Genomic DNA, 17,065 nt, shown 5'->3' with positions numbered 1-17,065 from the left:
ACAAACTTAAAGTTCTTCTTTGGCCAAAAAAACTATGTGAAAAATTTGCATTGTTGCTAAAATTTTCAATTTATATGCTAAGCAAAATGCAGAAGGCTTCTCTTTCTCTCAGCTAAACTCACTCTGCAGTTTTAATAAGCAATTAAAACTTGATCGCTGATGGAGTTTAGTTTATGCCCCTCCCTAACACATATGTTCCCGTCATTAGGGCCAACACCCATTCAATTGCCTTCGGTTAGAGGGTAAAATTTATTGTTTTCATTTGTCGTGTGTCCGAGAAATCAACCGCAAATTGACGAACAAATGTTACAAATTGTTTAAAATTGCATTTGCCACCTCCATGCCTCATCGCACACCCCGATCGAAAATGTGACCCCTGATGAGGGGTGCATTCGAAATGTGACCACTGGCCAGTGACCAAACCCCCTCCTCACCCCCGAATGCGTGTCATTAAAATAATTGATACGCTTGTTCGAACAACGCCTTTACACCAATTTAATTGATAGCTGTCCATTGGCTGTGATTTAATTTTATTACTCCCCCCCTCTGAATGTTTCTTCTTAATTAGTTAATAGATTTGATTTTTCTTGATTTTTGTGTAGTTTGGGGGGTTTTCTAAAATTTATACAAGGGTAGTTATTGTAGTTTATGGCCGCTCGTAAAATGCTTGCCAAATTTGTTGACAAGTCAGCAATTAATTTCAAGATTAATGGGAGAAAGAAGAGATGGGAGTGGGGAGGAGATAATACATTGCTGTGGGTGGTTGAGATGGGTGAATGAGTACCGACTTATAGATGCACTTGAAAAGGAAGGATGTAGTGAGGTAATATTGGGAAAATCTAGAAAAAAAATGTACTTTGTTGTTAAGGAAAAGACGGGCTTTTTTTTCCACAGCTTTTAAGAATTTTTAAAAATTTTTTAACATTTTTTAAGAATTTTTATCAGAAAACTCATCATTTATCAGCAGAAGAAGGAGGATAAAAAATCAGTAAAATTTATAGAAAAAACATAAACATTCAATTTAAAATATTTAAAGTTTGTGGAACACAAAAATCTGAAAATAATGTAGAAAATAATAAAATATTCACAGGTTAAGAATCTTTCATATTTTGGAATATTTTCTACTAATTACTGTAAGCAATAATTATTTTTTAATTTAAACAAAAGACAAATTGAAAGACTTTTCCCCAATAGTCTCCACTTTCCACTTGACTAAATATCACAAAATTTCTGCTAGCCAGCAAAGAGCTTAAGTTTTATGTTGGCTCCGCCCGGTCGGGGCCATAAAACTTTTTCCCGCTTGGCTTTTTAATCTTCTCCAGCTGCGAGTGAGTGGATTTCTGCTGCTTATCAGTTGCGTGTGTAATTGTCGTATAGAAATTAACAAGAGTCAAAGGAAAATGGCGCTGCCAATGGGAAAAACCAAAAAGAAGGAAAATAATTTGAAAAAAAAAGGGGAAGAAATCTGTGGAAGTTGAGAGCTTGAGATGCGCTCAAGTGGCGGGATAAAAGCCCTCGAGCTGAGTTAATGACTTCCAGGCTCGGCTGGGGGTACGACTTAAGACGCCATTTTTATCGCAATTGTCCTTTGGTTATGCTGCCGCCACTCGAAGGACACTTATTCCATTGCTGATTCCAAATCTGCTGCTGGTGCTGGTGTTGCTGCTGCTGCTGCCGCTCTGTCCATGTTGCCAAGTGAGCGTGGCAAATGTTTTAATGGCGAACGTCGCGACACTCGAGTGCAGGCCAAGTTGAAGGACTGCCATTCCCATTTGCTTTCTCTCCAATCTGGCAAATCCTGGCATTGCTTTGATTTCGTTTTGCTAATGAAATCACGTCCAGATTTCATTCTGGCCACGCCCTGCATAAATATTTCTCGTTTCTCGTATTGCCTTTGATATTTCTCAATTTCTCAATTTGAATTTTAATTGCCCACCAAATCGGTTTTTTCCTCCAAGCAGCTTTCCATGTAAGCAAACATCAATCATAATCGATCAGCTAGGATTTGCCTGATGATGATTGTCCTGAATCCTTCGTCCTTTCTGACAGTTAGATGCCTTTCTAAATGCATTGTAATGCCAAGAAAGGCCCAAAAAAGTGAGCTATGCTTTGGGGTCGGCTAACCATATCAAATGATGTGTGTTTTGTCATATGTCCTGAATGTCCTGCATGAAAGTCTTTGTCTGTTGTTCCTTGAGAGCACTCAGCAGAACGGCACACAGCCAGGCAACTTGCAAAAATTATTTGCATTTCCAACTTTTGTTGATGACATTTTTCATGAAAATTTTAATGTGTTTTTTCGTTTTTTTCTTCGTTTAGGACAGTTTGTACCTGGCCCCAACACCACACACACACTCTGACAGTCACACACCCACACACACACTTTTGGTTTATATTAATATATGCAGGGCCTGGCTTTTAACACTCATATTCCAAAAATGTTGATGGCAGTGGGAAAACTTTTTCCATACGAGGATGCGTTTTGTAATGAAAGTTGAGCTACGGGAAAAGTCGGGGCAACATTTTCAATATTCATGCCCCGCTCTGTATGTGTGTAAGTGTGTGGGAGAGAGTGTGGGATGTAAATGTGGCTGTGAAACTTTTAACATTTGTATGAATATAATTTAGAATAAATATAAAAAAATAAATATATTTTTGCCAGCAGTGTGTCCAGAAAAAGGCAAACAAAAATACATTAAAATTCCATTAAAAAAGGAGAGCTAAGAGGGAAAATCGTATGTGACAAAAAGAGAATATACACAGGGAAATATGTATGGAGAGAAGTCATCTATCAAAGTTAAAAATAAGAATATTGTATACGATTTTTACAGTTTTATTTGGCTAATATATGTGAGGTGGCGTAATGCAAATAAGTTGGCAGCCCTAATATCGAATAGAGTCGTGTATCGAAAAGCCCGTTGAGAATGTCCAGCACTAGGAAGCAGAAGCCGGCGACGTAGCCTGGAAGTAGCTTACTGAAACAGAATTCCGATTTCAATAAGTTTTCTATTTATATCTCATAGTATAAAATCATAAATGTTAGTTTAAGCTTAATAATTAAGCAACTAATAATCTTTTAATATACACTTTTCCCTCTGTAACACAAACTAAATCCCAAAGATAGCTCTACTAAATAGATCTCCGCCAAGATTTAACTTTCCTGTCCATTGTCACTGACACTCGTTGTCCCTTTTTTAGAGCTGCCTTGGTCCTTGTCACAATTATTGTATAAATTAACGTCACAAACAAATGTTACAAAAGTCGCCAATGAAGTGGAATGATGCGTAGAGCGTTAAACTCCCACCCCGGCACCCTCTCTCTATCCATCAAGTCACCCTCCCTTCGGACTCAAACCCCCAACCCTTAACCGCAAATGTGCCTAATTTTTCGTTGTTATCCTTTGTCGCTGCTGTCCTTGATTTGTCTGTCCTTTTGGACATTCGGAAGTCTCCTAATAATGCGTAAAATTTAATGCACCATTCTGTGGTCTTCGCTAGACAAACACAGAGACGCTTCACTGTACTTCAATCGCGACAAGTGATTCCCAGATTTACTACTTTTTTGGGGATGGCATCGTCCTTTTCTTTTCTTTTTGTTGTTGTTGTGCTAATGTTTGGCGTTTTTATGGCCTGCAGAAAATTTGATTTATTGGCAAAACTTGAGTTCTTCCGAAAGTTGTGTAAAGTTGGAGAGAGGTTGGAGTGGAGAGTTCATCATATAATTGATGCGATTTGCGGTTCATAAAGTGCAATTGCCTGTAAAGTGACAAAAGCGTGGAAAGACAAATGCTTTTAGGACATATGGGAGGATATTTTTGTGGTCTTAAGAGGATGACTTCCTAGTTAGTTAATGGAAACCATAAACATAGGTCTTTAAAGCTCTTTAAATACCTTAACTACCGACCTAAAAACCTTCCCTACTCAAAGCGCAGCCCAAACTAGATCAGATCACCTTTCCAGATCGCCCTTCTCCACTCCAAACTGTGTCAGTGCAAAAACTCTTTTGTTTGTCTTCCCCAAAGATCTGCTCATTTCCCATGCCAAACAGCAGAGATACAGATACAGAAACAGCCAGACGACGGCCTCATTAGGTGACCCAAAGTGTCCGAAACTATGCAATTTACATGCACAGAAGCCCCTCAAGAAGATAGAACCCACGAGGGCCAATAGACCGTGGAAGATAACAGCGGAACTGGAACTTGGAAATTGGAGAGCTGAAAACCAGACTCAACTATACTATACACCATATACCAAAATGCCAGTCCCGAACGAATTATGTTGTTTAGCGAGGGGTTTGAGGAGAGCTGAGCTGACTGAGTGACTATCCCAGAGATCGTTGCCGGGCGATACATAAAATTTGAATGCGTTTTGCATACATTAACCCACTGTTGCCCATGGTGCTTCTGGGGGTTGACTGGACTAGTGGGTAACGGTCGCTGGTCGCCAGTTGACCAAACGGCGACTAGAAAATGTGTTTATTAAATTTTATGATTATTGGCCAGCAATTGAGCAGCTTGCCCTGGGAATGTGTCGTCGTCGTGGTCGCCTCTCTCTCTCTATATATCTTTCGATTGTGAAAATTGAAATTTTATGCGCACAAATAGCCGGTGAACAGCAGACCCTTTCTGAAAACCAGTCAAGAAATGGCCTGGAATTCTCACGCGTAACTGGAGCAGGTTTTTGTGTTTTTTTTTGGTGGCTTGATAATTCACTTTACGTTTCCAAAATGCTAATTAACCCTTCTAGAGTTTATTTTGGGTGTTACACATGTTTCTGGATCTGCCTAATGTGCCACAAATTGAAAGCCATTAAGATTTTACGAGGTCCCCACTGTTCAACACGTTCCGACCCCCTTTGGACAGACATCAATCAGTGGCTGGCTCATTACGAATGCACAACTTGGCTTTAAGAAAGCGCCAAAAAGCGTTGGTCTAGTTCTTAAAGACGAGAGGTGAGCTTGGTCTTGGGGAAAACTAATTAGAGAGAAATATTTAGAAAAGCCGTTGGTACACATCGCTGGACAATTTTCAAATGCTCCTCCAAATTGGCAACTAAGTAAACTTGAAAGCTGACAGAGCTGGTCCAGCCAGCCAGGTCTACACGCCCACTTTTTCCAGGGGAGCTTCATTTGTTGTTGTGACTGCTTCGTTATGCAAATTTCTCAGAAAAGTTAAGAAAAAAAAACCAGAAAACAAAAATGAAAATTGTGAGCTATATAGTAAATATATAGCAAATGCAAATTGTATATAAAGAAATGCCAGAAAAGACAAATAACATGGTGGAACGACAACAAATTTAAACGACGGATTTCTTTAGCTTCCATCTTTGTATTTTTCCCTCGCTTTTTTTTGGAATAAATAATAAACGTAAACGAATTAAAAATGCTGGATAAAAACAAAAAGAAGAAAAGACCAAAGGAAGGTCCTCGAACTGAAGCTGTCCTTTCGATATTTTCGTGGCTGTTGGGTTTTTGGTAAGGGAAAAACAGGAAAGTTCTTCTCTGATTCCTTGGCTTTGGTTTTTGTTTACTTGAAACCAAGTTTATGCGGCTTTCAATTAGTTTTAATTGAAATTCCCATTGGCCAAAAGGAAAAGCAATCGGACTTTTGCGTTTAATTAAAGTTTGGCCAAGCAATTCGAATGGCGATTGACTTGGCAAGAGTTAAGATAAAAGCATTATGTTGATTAGTTAGGAAAGAGTTTGAAGGCTAAGAAGATAAAACGTGAAAAATACTAATTAAAGATTAAAGCAATATAGCAGGCGGTCACACTAGCATGTGTAACACACTATCATGTGTAACAGTCACTCTAACTTATCTATACACAGTTAGTTGTAAGCACAAAGTATTCCTCTCCCTTACTTTTGCATAACGATCATGCTAACGAACATTATGTGTGTCCTGTTCGCACGATCAGCAAATGTCACCAATACAAGTAGAAGTTAGGCAAGGATAGAATAAGATAAAGGAATAAAGAGAACTTTCACCAATAAAACCCGTTGCAAGTTTTCCTATATATTCCTAGAGTAATTGCCCCCTCTTTCGGCTTGGCATTAGGAGAACATTTTATTCAATTGCGGTTAGCTGAAGAAAAACAAATAAAATTTATTTTCCCCCTTTTGCCAGTGGTCACTTTTCGAAGAGGGAAGAGCATAAAAATAAAATGAAATGATGCGTTGAAAGCAAACCGAGAGAGCCCTTGGCTACTTTCCTTCAAAAAAAGAACAAAAAAAAAAAAAAAAAAAGAAAAAGTGGGCGGCGCCAAGCCATGTGTGTGGTTGGCTTTGGCCAAAAAGGATGATTCGTATGCCGGAGCATTGGAATGGGAATAGCAATGGGATGGTATAACGTTTTTGGCTCAATAGATACATGGTCATTGGTAAGAGTCAGGGACGGGGGGTAGCCATTTGATGATTTTTGCGTCACCGTTGGTCAAAATCATTTCGAGCGCAAGCAACTGGAAACTGTATAAAAATAATGAAAAAAGGGAGCGAGTAGAGCGCAGCGTGGCAACGAAACCAACTTGAAATAAATGGTCAAAAGAAATAAACAGTCCCATAAAGAATAATCATTCAGAATTCTGCTGAATTATGCATGAGGCAGACGGTCCATGAGTCCGTGGTCCATTGGTCCATGGACCATCGTCCAGGAGCAGCTAACTGGACGTCGCCACTCCACTCTAAGGAGCAGCAGGGGGTGTGGCAGCCAGCACTCACATATGCGAAAAGCCCCTCCTGGAAAACCTCCCCTGCCAAACCCATTCGCTGAAGCATCATTTTCCTCTTTATTATCTGTTTGCTTAGCTGTGAGTGTGTGCTGGATTTTTATCAGCCTTCTAAGCAGTTAGCTGGCTGCAGAGAGAGAAATTACTTACTAAGTTAGTTGAAATTTAAGGGAAAATCATAAATATTAAGATTTAAGATTGTCTTTGGGTAATGCAAACTTCCTTGAGGTGATGCAGAAACCTTTCTTAGAAAACTTTGAAAGTTTGAAAAATATTTTTAATTCTGAGACTATTTTTGTTACCTGTTTCGTAGGGTCTAATTTTGCTCAGTGCACAAACCAAGTTCCACTTCTATTTTTTCGGTGAAGCTGAAGCACGATAGGAGGTGGCGCTTGGAGTGTCCCGCGGAGCATTTCGGCCTGGTCGGTGGCGCTTGGCCAAAAGTCAACCAACATTCGCATAATTTTCGATAAAGCTTTTCGCCAAATGAAATTCAAGTGGTTACACATGTCTCAGAGCCACCAAAACTCATGGCTTGGTCATTTTTCTCAGACACCCCCTATATAGCAGTTCAGAACCGCCCCACCCACAAACCCCACTTCCTTCCAAGTCATTCTCATTTCCACATTATATGCCGCATCTTATTATCTCAGCTCTGTTGTTTGTTTGCTTAGTTTCTGTTGTGTATTTCGTTTGTTTGCTTGATTGTTTGTTTTTTTTTGCCGAAAAATACTGATAATAAAAGGTAATATTGGGTTGGGGGGGGAGGCCTACCTATATGGGGGTTATCTCTTTGTTAAAGGGCAGCAATGAATCGTCGGCTTAGGAAATGGAAACTTTAAGTTTTCACAAAGCAATAGTCATGGGGGGAAGCTAATGATGATTGTTCAAAGATTAGTCTTGAGATAGATTAAGAAATTTGAGGGTTTTCATTGTTATTTAATCGGAATACTCTTCCTTTTGTTAAAGTCCAAGGAAAACTTTTAAATAATACATAAATCAGATTAGAGTTAGGACTGTTTTATCACACTTCCCAACCCTGCTTTGGCATATAATAATTTTGTAATTTTCAACTCTCAAACCTCTGTAATTTTTTCCGTTATTCAAACTATTTATTCCAGCGGTCCAGCCGTGTGGTAATTAAAACTTTCCAGGTCCCGCCGACCTTATACAATATGCGTTCATAAATACGGCGGTGTTTTGTCTGGATCCCTCAGTACGGCTCAGCACTTATTCGAAACGGTTTTGTAGGGGAGGGCCGAGAGAGAGAGAGCCGACTTATCAGATAGACAACCGCAGCAGACGCTTATGCCTGCGGTCGCTCCGATTGCATCAGATGAGGTGCAAAATCGCCTTCCCAATCGGAAGCTAAATCAGTGCTAAAAATATATATATATATAGATTGAAAATCACATGGTTAAAGATTTTCCAGACCTATAAACAAGTATAAAGACTGGCGGCTATAATTAGCCCAAGTGATTAGTTGACGACTAAAGTGGAATTTGTTTATTGTTTACGATTGGCAATCAGGCAATCGGGCAATCGGGCGATCGAGAGCGGTTTGATCAACCCTCGCCGACTGTGCTCCACTGGGGGTATTTTCGCGATAGCACAGCCCATTTAAATTGCAAAAGAAAAACATATTTTAATCTGTTATTGTTTACGCCAAAAGTGAGTATGGAAAACACTTCTAAAATGCGTCAATGAACGCATTTTCCATCTGACTCTGACTCAGATAAGCAACAAAGTGTCAACATTGCTTTAGGGGTTATGTAAGAAGAACTTAATGGCATATGATTTGTGCTGACTCTGTCTCCAAGGGGGGCCCTTAAAAAATAATTAAACTTTGATCTTGAATTGCATGTGCCAGCGCATTAAGCTGATAAGCTAAATTTAATAAAAAATCATGATCGATTAAAGTCGCACATGATTTGGGATCAATGCCAAAGTTAGATGCGTGATTTGAGGACTAGACAGACATAATGCGGTCATTGAATCTTCGTGATGAGCCAAGCCAAACGTGAGAACAAATTTCAATGTTTATTTGGTAAAGAAATATACATTTTAAGCGGCGAAAAATCTGTGGGAGGGAATTCAATTTCGCTTAAAATGCTTTTCTCGATGCGGTTGTGGAACCTCCGGAATCTTCCCGCTTCTCCTCGTTGTCGTCGTCGAGAAGATTGCATTCCCAGCTCAGAAACTGATAAGTATATCAGCCGCCTGCCATATATGTATCGCCCCTCCGATCATGATGATGATGATCATCGGAGGTTTAATTAGGCGCGGCTGTAACATGAACATTCATAATTCCGCTGGCATTCAATCAATGCAGACGTGAACGATTCCAGTGATCTAGTAATCGACCAGTAACCAGCGATCTCGTGCAAAGTGTACAGTGTCTCAATCTCACTCAATATCAATTTCCCACAAATAACAAGATACTCAAAACCTATAAATACGTAAGAGAAATCCAAAGGAAAAACCATGGCGCAAAGTGTATCGGGAAATTGCTGTGCCAAACTCAATAAGGGTAAGAATAAATTATAACTTAATTGGTGATTAAAATAATTAGTTATGGTTTCTTTGGACTAGATGAAGTGTGCTGTCAGAAAGTTAAGGATGTGGCCTCAAAGGATATATCACCAAAAATGTTTCCCGACAAAATCTACAAGTCTGTTCAGCCCAAAGGAGAGGATGCCACGGGAATGACCTGCGAGTGCGGCGTTTTTGGAGCCATTGCTTGCGGGGATTATCCAACACAGGTAGGCAAAAGGGGTTATAAAGGGATATAAAAGGATGTGAATAAGGAAATTATTTCTATTATAATTATCGAGAAAGTAATCCATTGTCCAAAAGCTTAGTAAATGCATTAAAAAATAAGGGCCTTTACCTTTTTTTTTGTCATTTTTACAAGCTATTTAAAAATTTTAAGAAATTTTAACCGACAATTTACCACAGGGGTGCTCAAAACTCATTTAACGGCAGAGGACTTACTAAAACAAATACAAACAAATCATGCACATATGTCATGTAGCTTTTGTATCAGTTTGCAGATGTACACTGAGAGAAAGAAAAACACTTTTTCTTGCTAACCAATTTATCACTTATTTAAACACTCAAGTCGAAGCGTCAACTGCGAAATAAACTCCAAAGTGCAAAACAGAAGTTAAAAAGAATAAGTTCCAGTGCAATAGTTCGAGGATGATACAGGCAAAAACAAGAACAAAATATATTACAGTTAGCGACGAAATGAGGCGGAAAGAGGAAAACGAAAAATTGTTAGTGGAATAGCTTCGCGAGCAGTCAAAGCAAGTCGATATGCAGAGAGCATTTACAAAAACAAAAAATTAGAACTCAGAGCATAGGTGATGAGCAACCCTGATTTACAGTATTATTGGGATAATTTATCGTATTATTAAATAATATCTTCAAGGTAAACCCATTTTGTAACTTAAATTAAGTAAAACCTCGTCAAATCTGCGACTTACTTAATAAGCTAAAAACAATTAGGCTTGAGAAAATCGTAATCAGTGACTGGCAAATAACATTATAAATTAATAACAAACAGGCAAACAGAAGATAACCGAATCAATCGCCTACTTTTCCCGCACCTTTGCATTCGATTGCCCGCCCCCTGAGATGTCGATGACGAGAGATCAAGCAAAAAGATCATTGAGCCTGTCAAAGGCAGATCAGTCGACTTAGAAAATTCCATTTCCATGCTGCATGATCGTACGTCAGACATATGCAAATCTTTTCAAGTGGGTCAATGGTAAACCTTGTCCCATTAGATTCACCAACAGCTCTACCCCCTGCTGATCCTCGTCTAACTTTGCAGTATCTCTGGCCAATGCCCACGGCATGTGGTGACGTCAATGAGATCGAAACGAATCCATAAAGGCGGCTTGCGGTTTGCGGTTGTAATCTTTCTGTTGTTCTGATTTTTTTTTTATTGTCGATTTGTAATGAAATGGAAAATAACAGAAAGTACTAGCTACGTCCCGTTATCGGTACTTCTTTTTATGGGATTTTAAGTTAGAGAAGCTTAGCCAAGCTTACCTTTGGAAGTTTTTCTAATATACATAAAGTCTTCCTATTTTAACCTTCCAAAATCTATTTGATTTTCCCTCATTTTTCATCTTAAATAAACAAAGAAGAAACCTCAACTAAAGAAGATTTTTCTGCTTACAGCTGGACATAGCTCAAATGATCTGCCTGGGACTGGTTGCCCTACAGCATCGTGGCCAGGAGTCGGCGGGAATAGTGACCAGCCTGGGCAAATGCTCGAAGAACTTCAGTGTGCACAAGGGAATGGGAATGATCAACAATCTCTTCAACGACGAGGCCATCAGAAAGTTAAAGGGCAATCTGGGAATAGGACACACTCGTTATTCCACGGCAGCAGCCTCTGAGGTAGTGAACTGCCAGCCCTTTGTGGTCCACACTGCCCATGGAGCTCTGGCCATAGCCCACAATGGAGAGCTGGTCAACTGTGAGTCTTTGAGAAGGGAGGTACTAGAACGAGGAGTGGGTCTGTCCACACACAGTGATAGTGAGTTGATTGCCCAATCCCTGTGCTGTGCCCCCGAGGATGTTTCCGAGCATGATGGACCCAATTGGCCAGCCAGAATAAGGCATTTCATGACCCTTGCTCCGCTTTCCTACTCCCTGGTGGTGATGCACAAGGATAAGATCTACGCTGTCCGGGATTCCTATGGCAATAGACCTTTGTGCTTGGGTAAGATAGTACCCGTGGATGCTGGACATGCGAATATCAATGACCAACTGGCCGAAGGCTGGGTAGTGAGCAGTGAGAGTTGTGGTTTCCTCTCCATCGGAGCTCGATATGTCCGTGAAGTGGAGCCTGGAGAGATCATAGAGCTGTCTAGGAATGGTTATAGAACCGTGGACATCGTGGAACGTCCGGACTACAAACGAATGGCTTTCTGCATCTTTGAGTACGTGTACTTTGCCCGCAGCGATTCCATGTTCGAGGGTCAAATGGTTTACTCAGCCCGCCTGCAATGTGGCCGCCAGTTGGCCAGGGAGTTCCCCTTGGATGCGGATTTGGTCAGTTCAGTGCCGGAATCGGGTACAGCAGCTGCTCATGGTTATGCCAGGGAGTCGGGCTTGCCATTCGGAGAGGTTCTGTGCAAGAATCGCTATGTGGGACGCACCTTCATCCAACCCTCTACGAGATTGCGACAACTGGGAGTGGCCAAGAAGTTTGGTGCCTTGGCTCAAAATGTGGAGGGCAAGAGGATAGTGCTGATTGATGATTCCATAGTCAGAGGTAATACCATTGGACCGATCATCAAACTCCTGCGGGATGCTGGAGCCATAGAAGTCCACATTCGGATTGCCAGTCCTCCGTTGCAATATCCCTGCTACATGGGCATTAATATCCCCACTCGGGAGGAGCTGATAGCCAACAAATTGAATGCAGATCAGCTGGCGGATCATGTGGGTGCCGATAGTCTGGCCTATTTGAGTGTAGATGGTCTGGTGAAGGCCGTCCAGATGAACAAGGCCCATGTGAATCCCCTGAAGGCTGGTTACTGCACGGCCTGTCTAACGGGTGAATATCCTGGCGGATTGCCCGAGGAGCTGAGCTGGTAGGCTGGCTGGCCGACTTTCTTCTTCTTTTAGGTTTAACTTAGTTCTTAGATTGTACCTATATATGAGTATATATATATATTTTATTTTCGGGTCTTTGACCCAACACAAAAAGCGTTGTTTTTAAATAAGCTATCAGTGGGGGGGATTTTTGTGGCGATAAGAGGAGATGCGAAAGGCAAATCATTCTACGAGTTAATAAATTAAATTAAATACAAAAATAAGACTAAGTGTTTGTGGAATTAAGACGTGTTAAAATAGTTAAGTATAACCAAAAATAACTGACATTATCAGTTAGATTTTATGACAGCAGTTCAAATTGAGTCACCAGAAAGAGCCTTCTACCAGCAAGAATATAATTCCTGACTTTATATAGCTTACTCCCTGGGCTAGAAACACATACTCTAAATGCTAATGGGCCACATCAACGTCTGATTATTTCCAAAACTGTCTAATGCCATAACTTCAATTCATTTCAATTTATATTTCCAAGCTTTGTTTGCCAAGCTAAGGGGAAGTCGCTGTTCCGGTTATAGCCAAGCTCTCAGATATAGCCTCATATCATACAATATGGTAATCGTGTTTGCTTTTTTCCACTCTACCCTGTCTCTTTCCGGCTGTGTCCTAGTCACCCAACCGCCCCATTTTGGGGCGTTGCAATGTCTAAAGCGGGGCGTTTAGGGCGTTTAATCCTGCGGAAGATGTCCTTGCGGTTATGCAGAGGGGATATCCTCCTCCATATCCTCTCTCTCTCTCTCATCGTATATAACTTTTTTCCTTCTCTCTACATTTTTTTTTATGACTCGCGCCGGGTACTGGAGTCAACAATGTCATCATTATTCTTGAATATTGTGTTGTATTTTCGCAAACAATTTCGCTAAGCTGCGCGGCATTGGTAAAGCCGGAAAAGCAGGGGTGGCAGATAGGGGGGTGGGGGTTGGCTGAAGTGTGGCGAGGACATAAGAGAAGAAAATAATATGCACTGTCATTGTAACTCGCTTGATTAATTCTTGTGTAGGGTATTCAGGGTTTGCCTTTGGGTTTGGTTGGTTTTTCGGGAAAGTTAGTTTAGTTAACTTATAAAGATAAGTTAATCTTATCATTATAGATACCTATAGAGACTCATTATCATATTTTAATCAAATGAACATTTAAAAATTGTTATTTATATAAAGAAAATATAGGCTTATGGTGTAACTATGTGGTCTTAAACTCAATAATCTCAGGTTTAAAAAATCAGAAATTAATGGGAAAAATCTTTAGAACTTTTTAAGCACGCTAGAGGCTATCTTAAACACATCTTTGGGTTAAAAAACAATAACTTTTATTGTAGAATCTCAAAACTAAAAGATGTTCCTATAGAGGACTTCCCTTTTCCAGGGCAGATCTCCTTCGCCACTCCATCTCGACACTCACCAAGTGGCTACATAAAAGAAACGACTCCTGGCAACATTGAAAACAGACGCTGGCACTTTTATCCAACCGTTGGCCCCGCTACAAGGATACCCAAGAAGGACCAAGAAATCCACACAGAAAAAGAAAGATAGATATATAAAAAGAAAGAGAGAGAAGCTTATGTGCGCCGTCGATCACAAACACAAACATCCTGGGCGCAGACAGTGACAACTAAGCAGGGCCATATTGCCAGGACCCTGATATGTACAACCTCTAGGAAAAGCCCCTTGGAAAAACCCCCCTCCAACTCTGCTTTACCAAAACATGCTTTAAATTTTTTAATAACGCCGGGCTACAAGAGCGCTGACGCCCACGTCCGGACTTGGGATCCGGCTTTTCGTGCCCGCTGACGACAGCCGAAGCCCCGCCCCGCCACCAACCCAACGCCCTTTCCGCCCATCGTCGTCATTTGCACAGAAGTTATGTAAATTAATGTTTACTTAAGTTCCCCATGTTATTTCTTCTTTTTTTTCGCCTTGCACTTTCACAATGTTTCCTACTTCAAAAACAAAGGCAGACAGCGGTTCGGGAAAAGTCGAAGGGTGTGAGGTTGGAAAACCGAAAATAAAAAAAAAAATTGCAATAAATTTTGGCAGCCGCTTTTGCAATTTAATAAAAAGCTTTTGGGGGGTGGAAAGGGGGGTGGACCTTAGCTCTAGTATAAACAATCAAGCTTATTATTGAGTCAAATGGCTGAGTAAATATATGAGCCAAAATTATGGCCAAGGCATGCAAATGAAATGGCCGTAGATGAGGATTATGAAGCCATTAACCAAACACTTGATGGGAATTGTCGCCGCTGAAATTTAATTTAAACATCATCAGGGCCTGGGTCTGGGCCTGGGCCTGGGGCATATCCTTCACACATGCAACAAGTGTGTGGCAGCCACACGAACCAAGTCAAAAGGCAAACAAACAAAGTCATGCTTCTTGCCAGGCTTCTTCGATGTCCTTCGATGGGCACGCAAAACGTGCCTGGCATGCAAGACATGCGATGGCCCAAATCGACATCATCCTATCAAATGTCATTTTCTGGCCAATAGAACACTTTGTGGTGGCCTATCCTTTTCCCACTTCATTAGCAAATCAAACTTCCGTCTTCCTGTTTCGGCCTCAAGACATTTACTGGCATGTGTCTGTGGTAAAAAAAAGGAAAAAAAGGAATTTCCTTCGTTTTACTACAAAATTTGCATTCCTTGAACCCTTGATCTGAGGGACTAGAAAACTGCTTGTCAGCTTGTAATTTGATTTAAGGACTTTGGCTTGACCAGTGGGTATGGCTAAGAGGTAAGTGGTCAGCTGGGATTTGTTATGAATTATTGGATAATTAATTGGGTTTTAATGTTGAGCTTTTAGCTTAAGTTGTCACTGGAAAAAGGCTAGAAAAGGAATCTTTACATTCCCCTTGATTTACCTCAAAATTGTACCAAAAATCCCATCAAAAATCTTTAAAAATAAATCTTGCAAAAATCAAAACATCAAAGGAAACGAAAAAGTAAGTAACTTTTTCCCATAAAACCACAAAAAAAAAAAGATTTAATGTCCCCTTTAAAGTCCCAAGCTTTTTGCCAGCTAATTTATCTTTCCCCAAAATGGAATCTAATCAAATGCCCAGAGTCCTGGCTCATTTCCTGCCTGCTTTTGGCTTTGAGAAGAATTTGCATAATATTTTTAGACGCAATGGTATAAAGTTTAACGATGAGAGGCGAACAGAAACCAACCAGACGACTGAACAACATTTCCACAACTTTGCGTTAATTTTCTAAATATTTTCTAAAATTTTCAAATTGCATTTGGAGCAGCTAACACGAGCCGGGCTGTGGGAGTGGGAGGTGATGCCGCAGGGCAATCCCAAGAAGCCAGGTTGCCGTGCTGGAGCTCATTCAGCAAAACAACATCTCTCCATCACAACCCACCCCCCAACCCCCTTAACTAACAACGAACAAGTTGAGTTTTATAATTTAAAATTATGAACTAATATAATTTAATTTTAGTGGCTGGCACGCAGAGCAGCGATATGATGGAAAGCCAGAAAGGGGAGGAGTAGGAGGGATTTTCTGGGCGGAAATTAAGTGCACTATATATATACCAGATATATATATATATAATGTTGGTTATTGTGCACAACAGCAAATACAACAAAAGCGCGTTGGGGTAATAAATATGTATGAAGTTTTGTGTTTGTGCACCAAAGAATGCAATTTCCCTCGAAATAAAGCTAGGCGGTGGGGCTGGAAAATGATGGAGAAGGGAGTAAGAGAGGGGGCCTTCATTTGACATCGCGTGCTTAGGGGCGATTTTCCCGCTGCATTGGCCAATTCTGAAGAGCCAGCAAAGATAATAACGATAATTAAGGCAAGCGGCAAACCAAATCTCTGATTTGAGTGACATGCAACAACAAAATAATTCACAGCCAGTGCGTTGGCAGTGTGTATATGATGTGTGTGTGTTTATATGTGAAAATGTGTGTGTTTGAGCCAGAATGGAACCGCCATTTTGGTGGCTGTAACACTTCCGGCCATCATTGTCACAGAGTGCGACAAAGCATGATGAAAGCTAAAGGGAGATTGGAGAGCACTTTGAGAAAAGAGGGGTAAAGTTGGAGAAGAAGATGAGGGAAATGTATTAAACTTAATTTAAAATTTTATATTTTAGATAATTTTTAAAGAATTTAAAGGATTTAAATTGTTATTTTGGCGGATTCCTTGCCCTACATTCCATTAATTTTCCATGGAGACTTTCCAAGCCAAAACCAAACCAAAACCAAACGTCTTCTTAAAAAGAGTTTCCAAGTTTGTCTTTAATAATAAAATCTATCAACTTTTCCAAGAACCTTTAATTATTTTTTAGTAGATTTTAATGTAATATTTTTTAAATATTTTTTTAAGCAAATAAACTTAGTATATACCCTTAATTTAAACACTTAATTCGCTAATTACAAAGTTCTTAACAGACGACGCCTTCCCAACATTCGTTTTCCCTCTCTGCATGGAATGTTCAATTGGCTGGATCTGGATTTTTCTGATGATTGCCCGGAGTGTAGGCAGGTAAATCTTTCTTTTTTTTATGATTTTTTTATATATTTTTTATTGTTGATATGATGATGATAGTAGGGGGGAGGGCAGACATCAAGCTCCATGGACTGCATCTGCTGTGCTTCCCATTGCGTGTAAGTTCATTATGTTGCCAGCAGTTGTTGTTGCTCTTGTTCATTGTGTGCCTGATACGCCCAACAATAAAAACAACAACAAAATTAACAACAAGACAAGCAA

The 17,065-nt window shown here is 40.2% G+C and overlaps 1 protein-coding gene across 1 annotated transcript; it reads left to right on the top strand.

The window, feature by feature from the left end:
* Nucleotides 1-8,269: 8,269 nt before the first annotated feature.
* On the top strand, nt 8,270-12,452 carry LOC108114631 (amidophosphoribosyltransferase). The gene is made up of 3 exons (XM_017225697.2): nt 8,270-9,252; nt 9,315-9,484; nt 10,914-12,452. Exons 1-3 carry the CDS (start codon nt 9,207-9,209, stop codon nt 12,339-12,341), a joined length of 1,644 nt encoding a protein of 547 aa, XP_017081186.2. The 5' UTR covers nt 8,270-9,206; the 3' UTR covers nt 12,342-12,452.
* Nucleotides 12,453-17,065: the final 4,613 nt, after the last annotated feature.

Source organism: Drosophila eugracilis, unplaced genomic scaffold, assembly GCF_018153835.1.
Source record: "Drosophila eugracilis isolate 14026-0451.02 unplaced genomic scaffold, ASM1815383v1 contig_2154, whole genome shotgun sequence".
Classification (NCBI taxonomy): Eukaryota; Metazoa; Arthropoda; class Insecta; order Diptera; family Drosophilidae; genus Drosophila; species Drosophila eugracilis.
The sequence above is the reverse complement of the archived record's forward strand: the minus strand, read 5'-3'. Positions and strand labels throughout refer to the sequence as shown.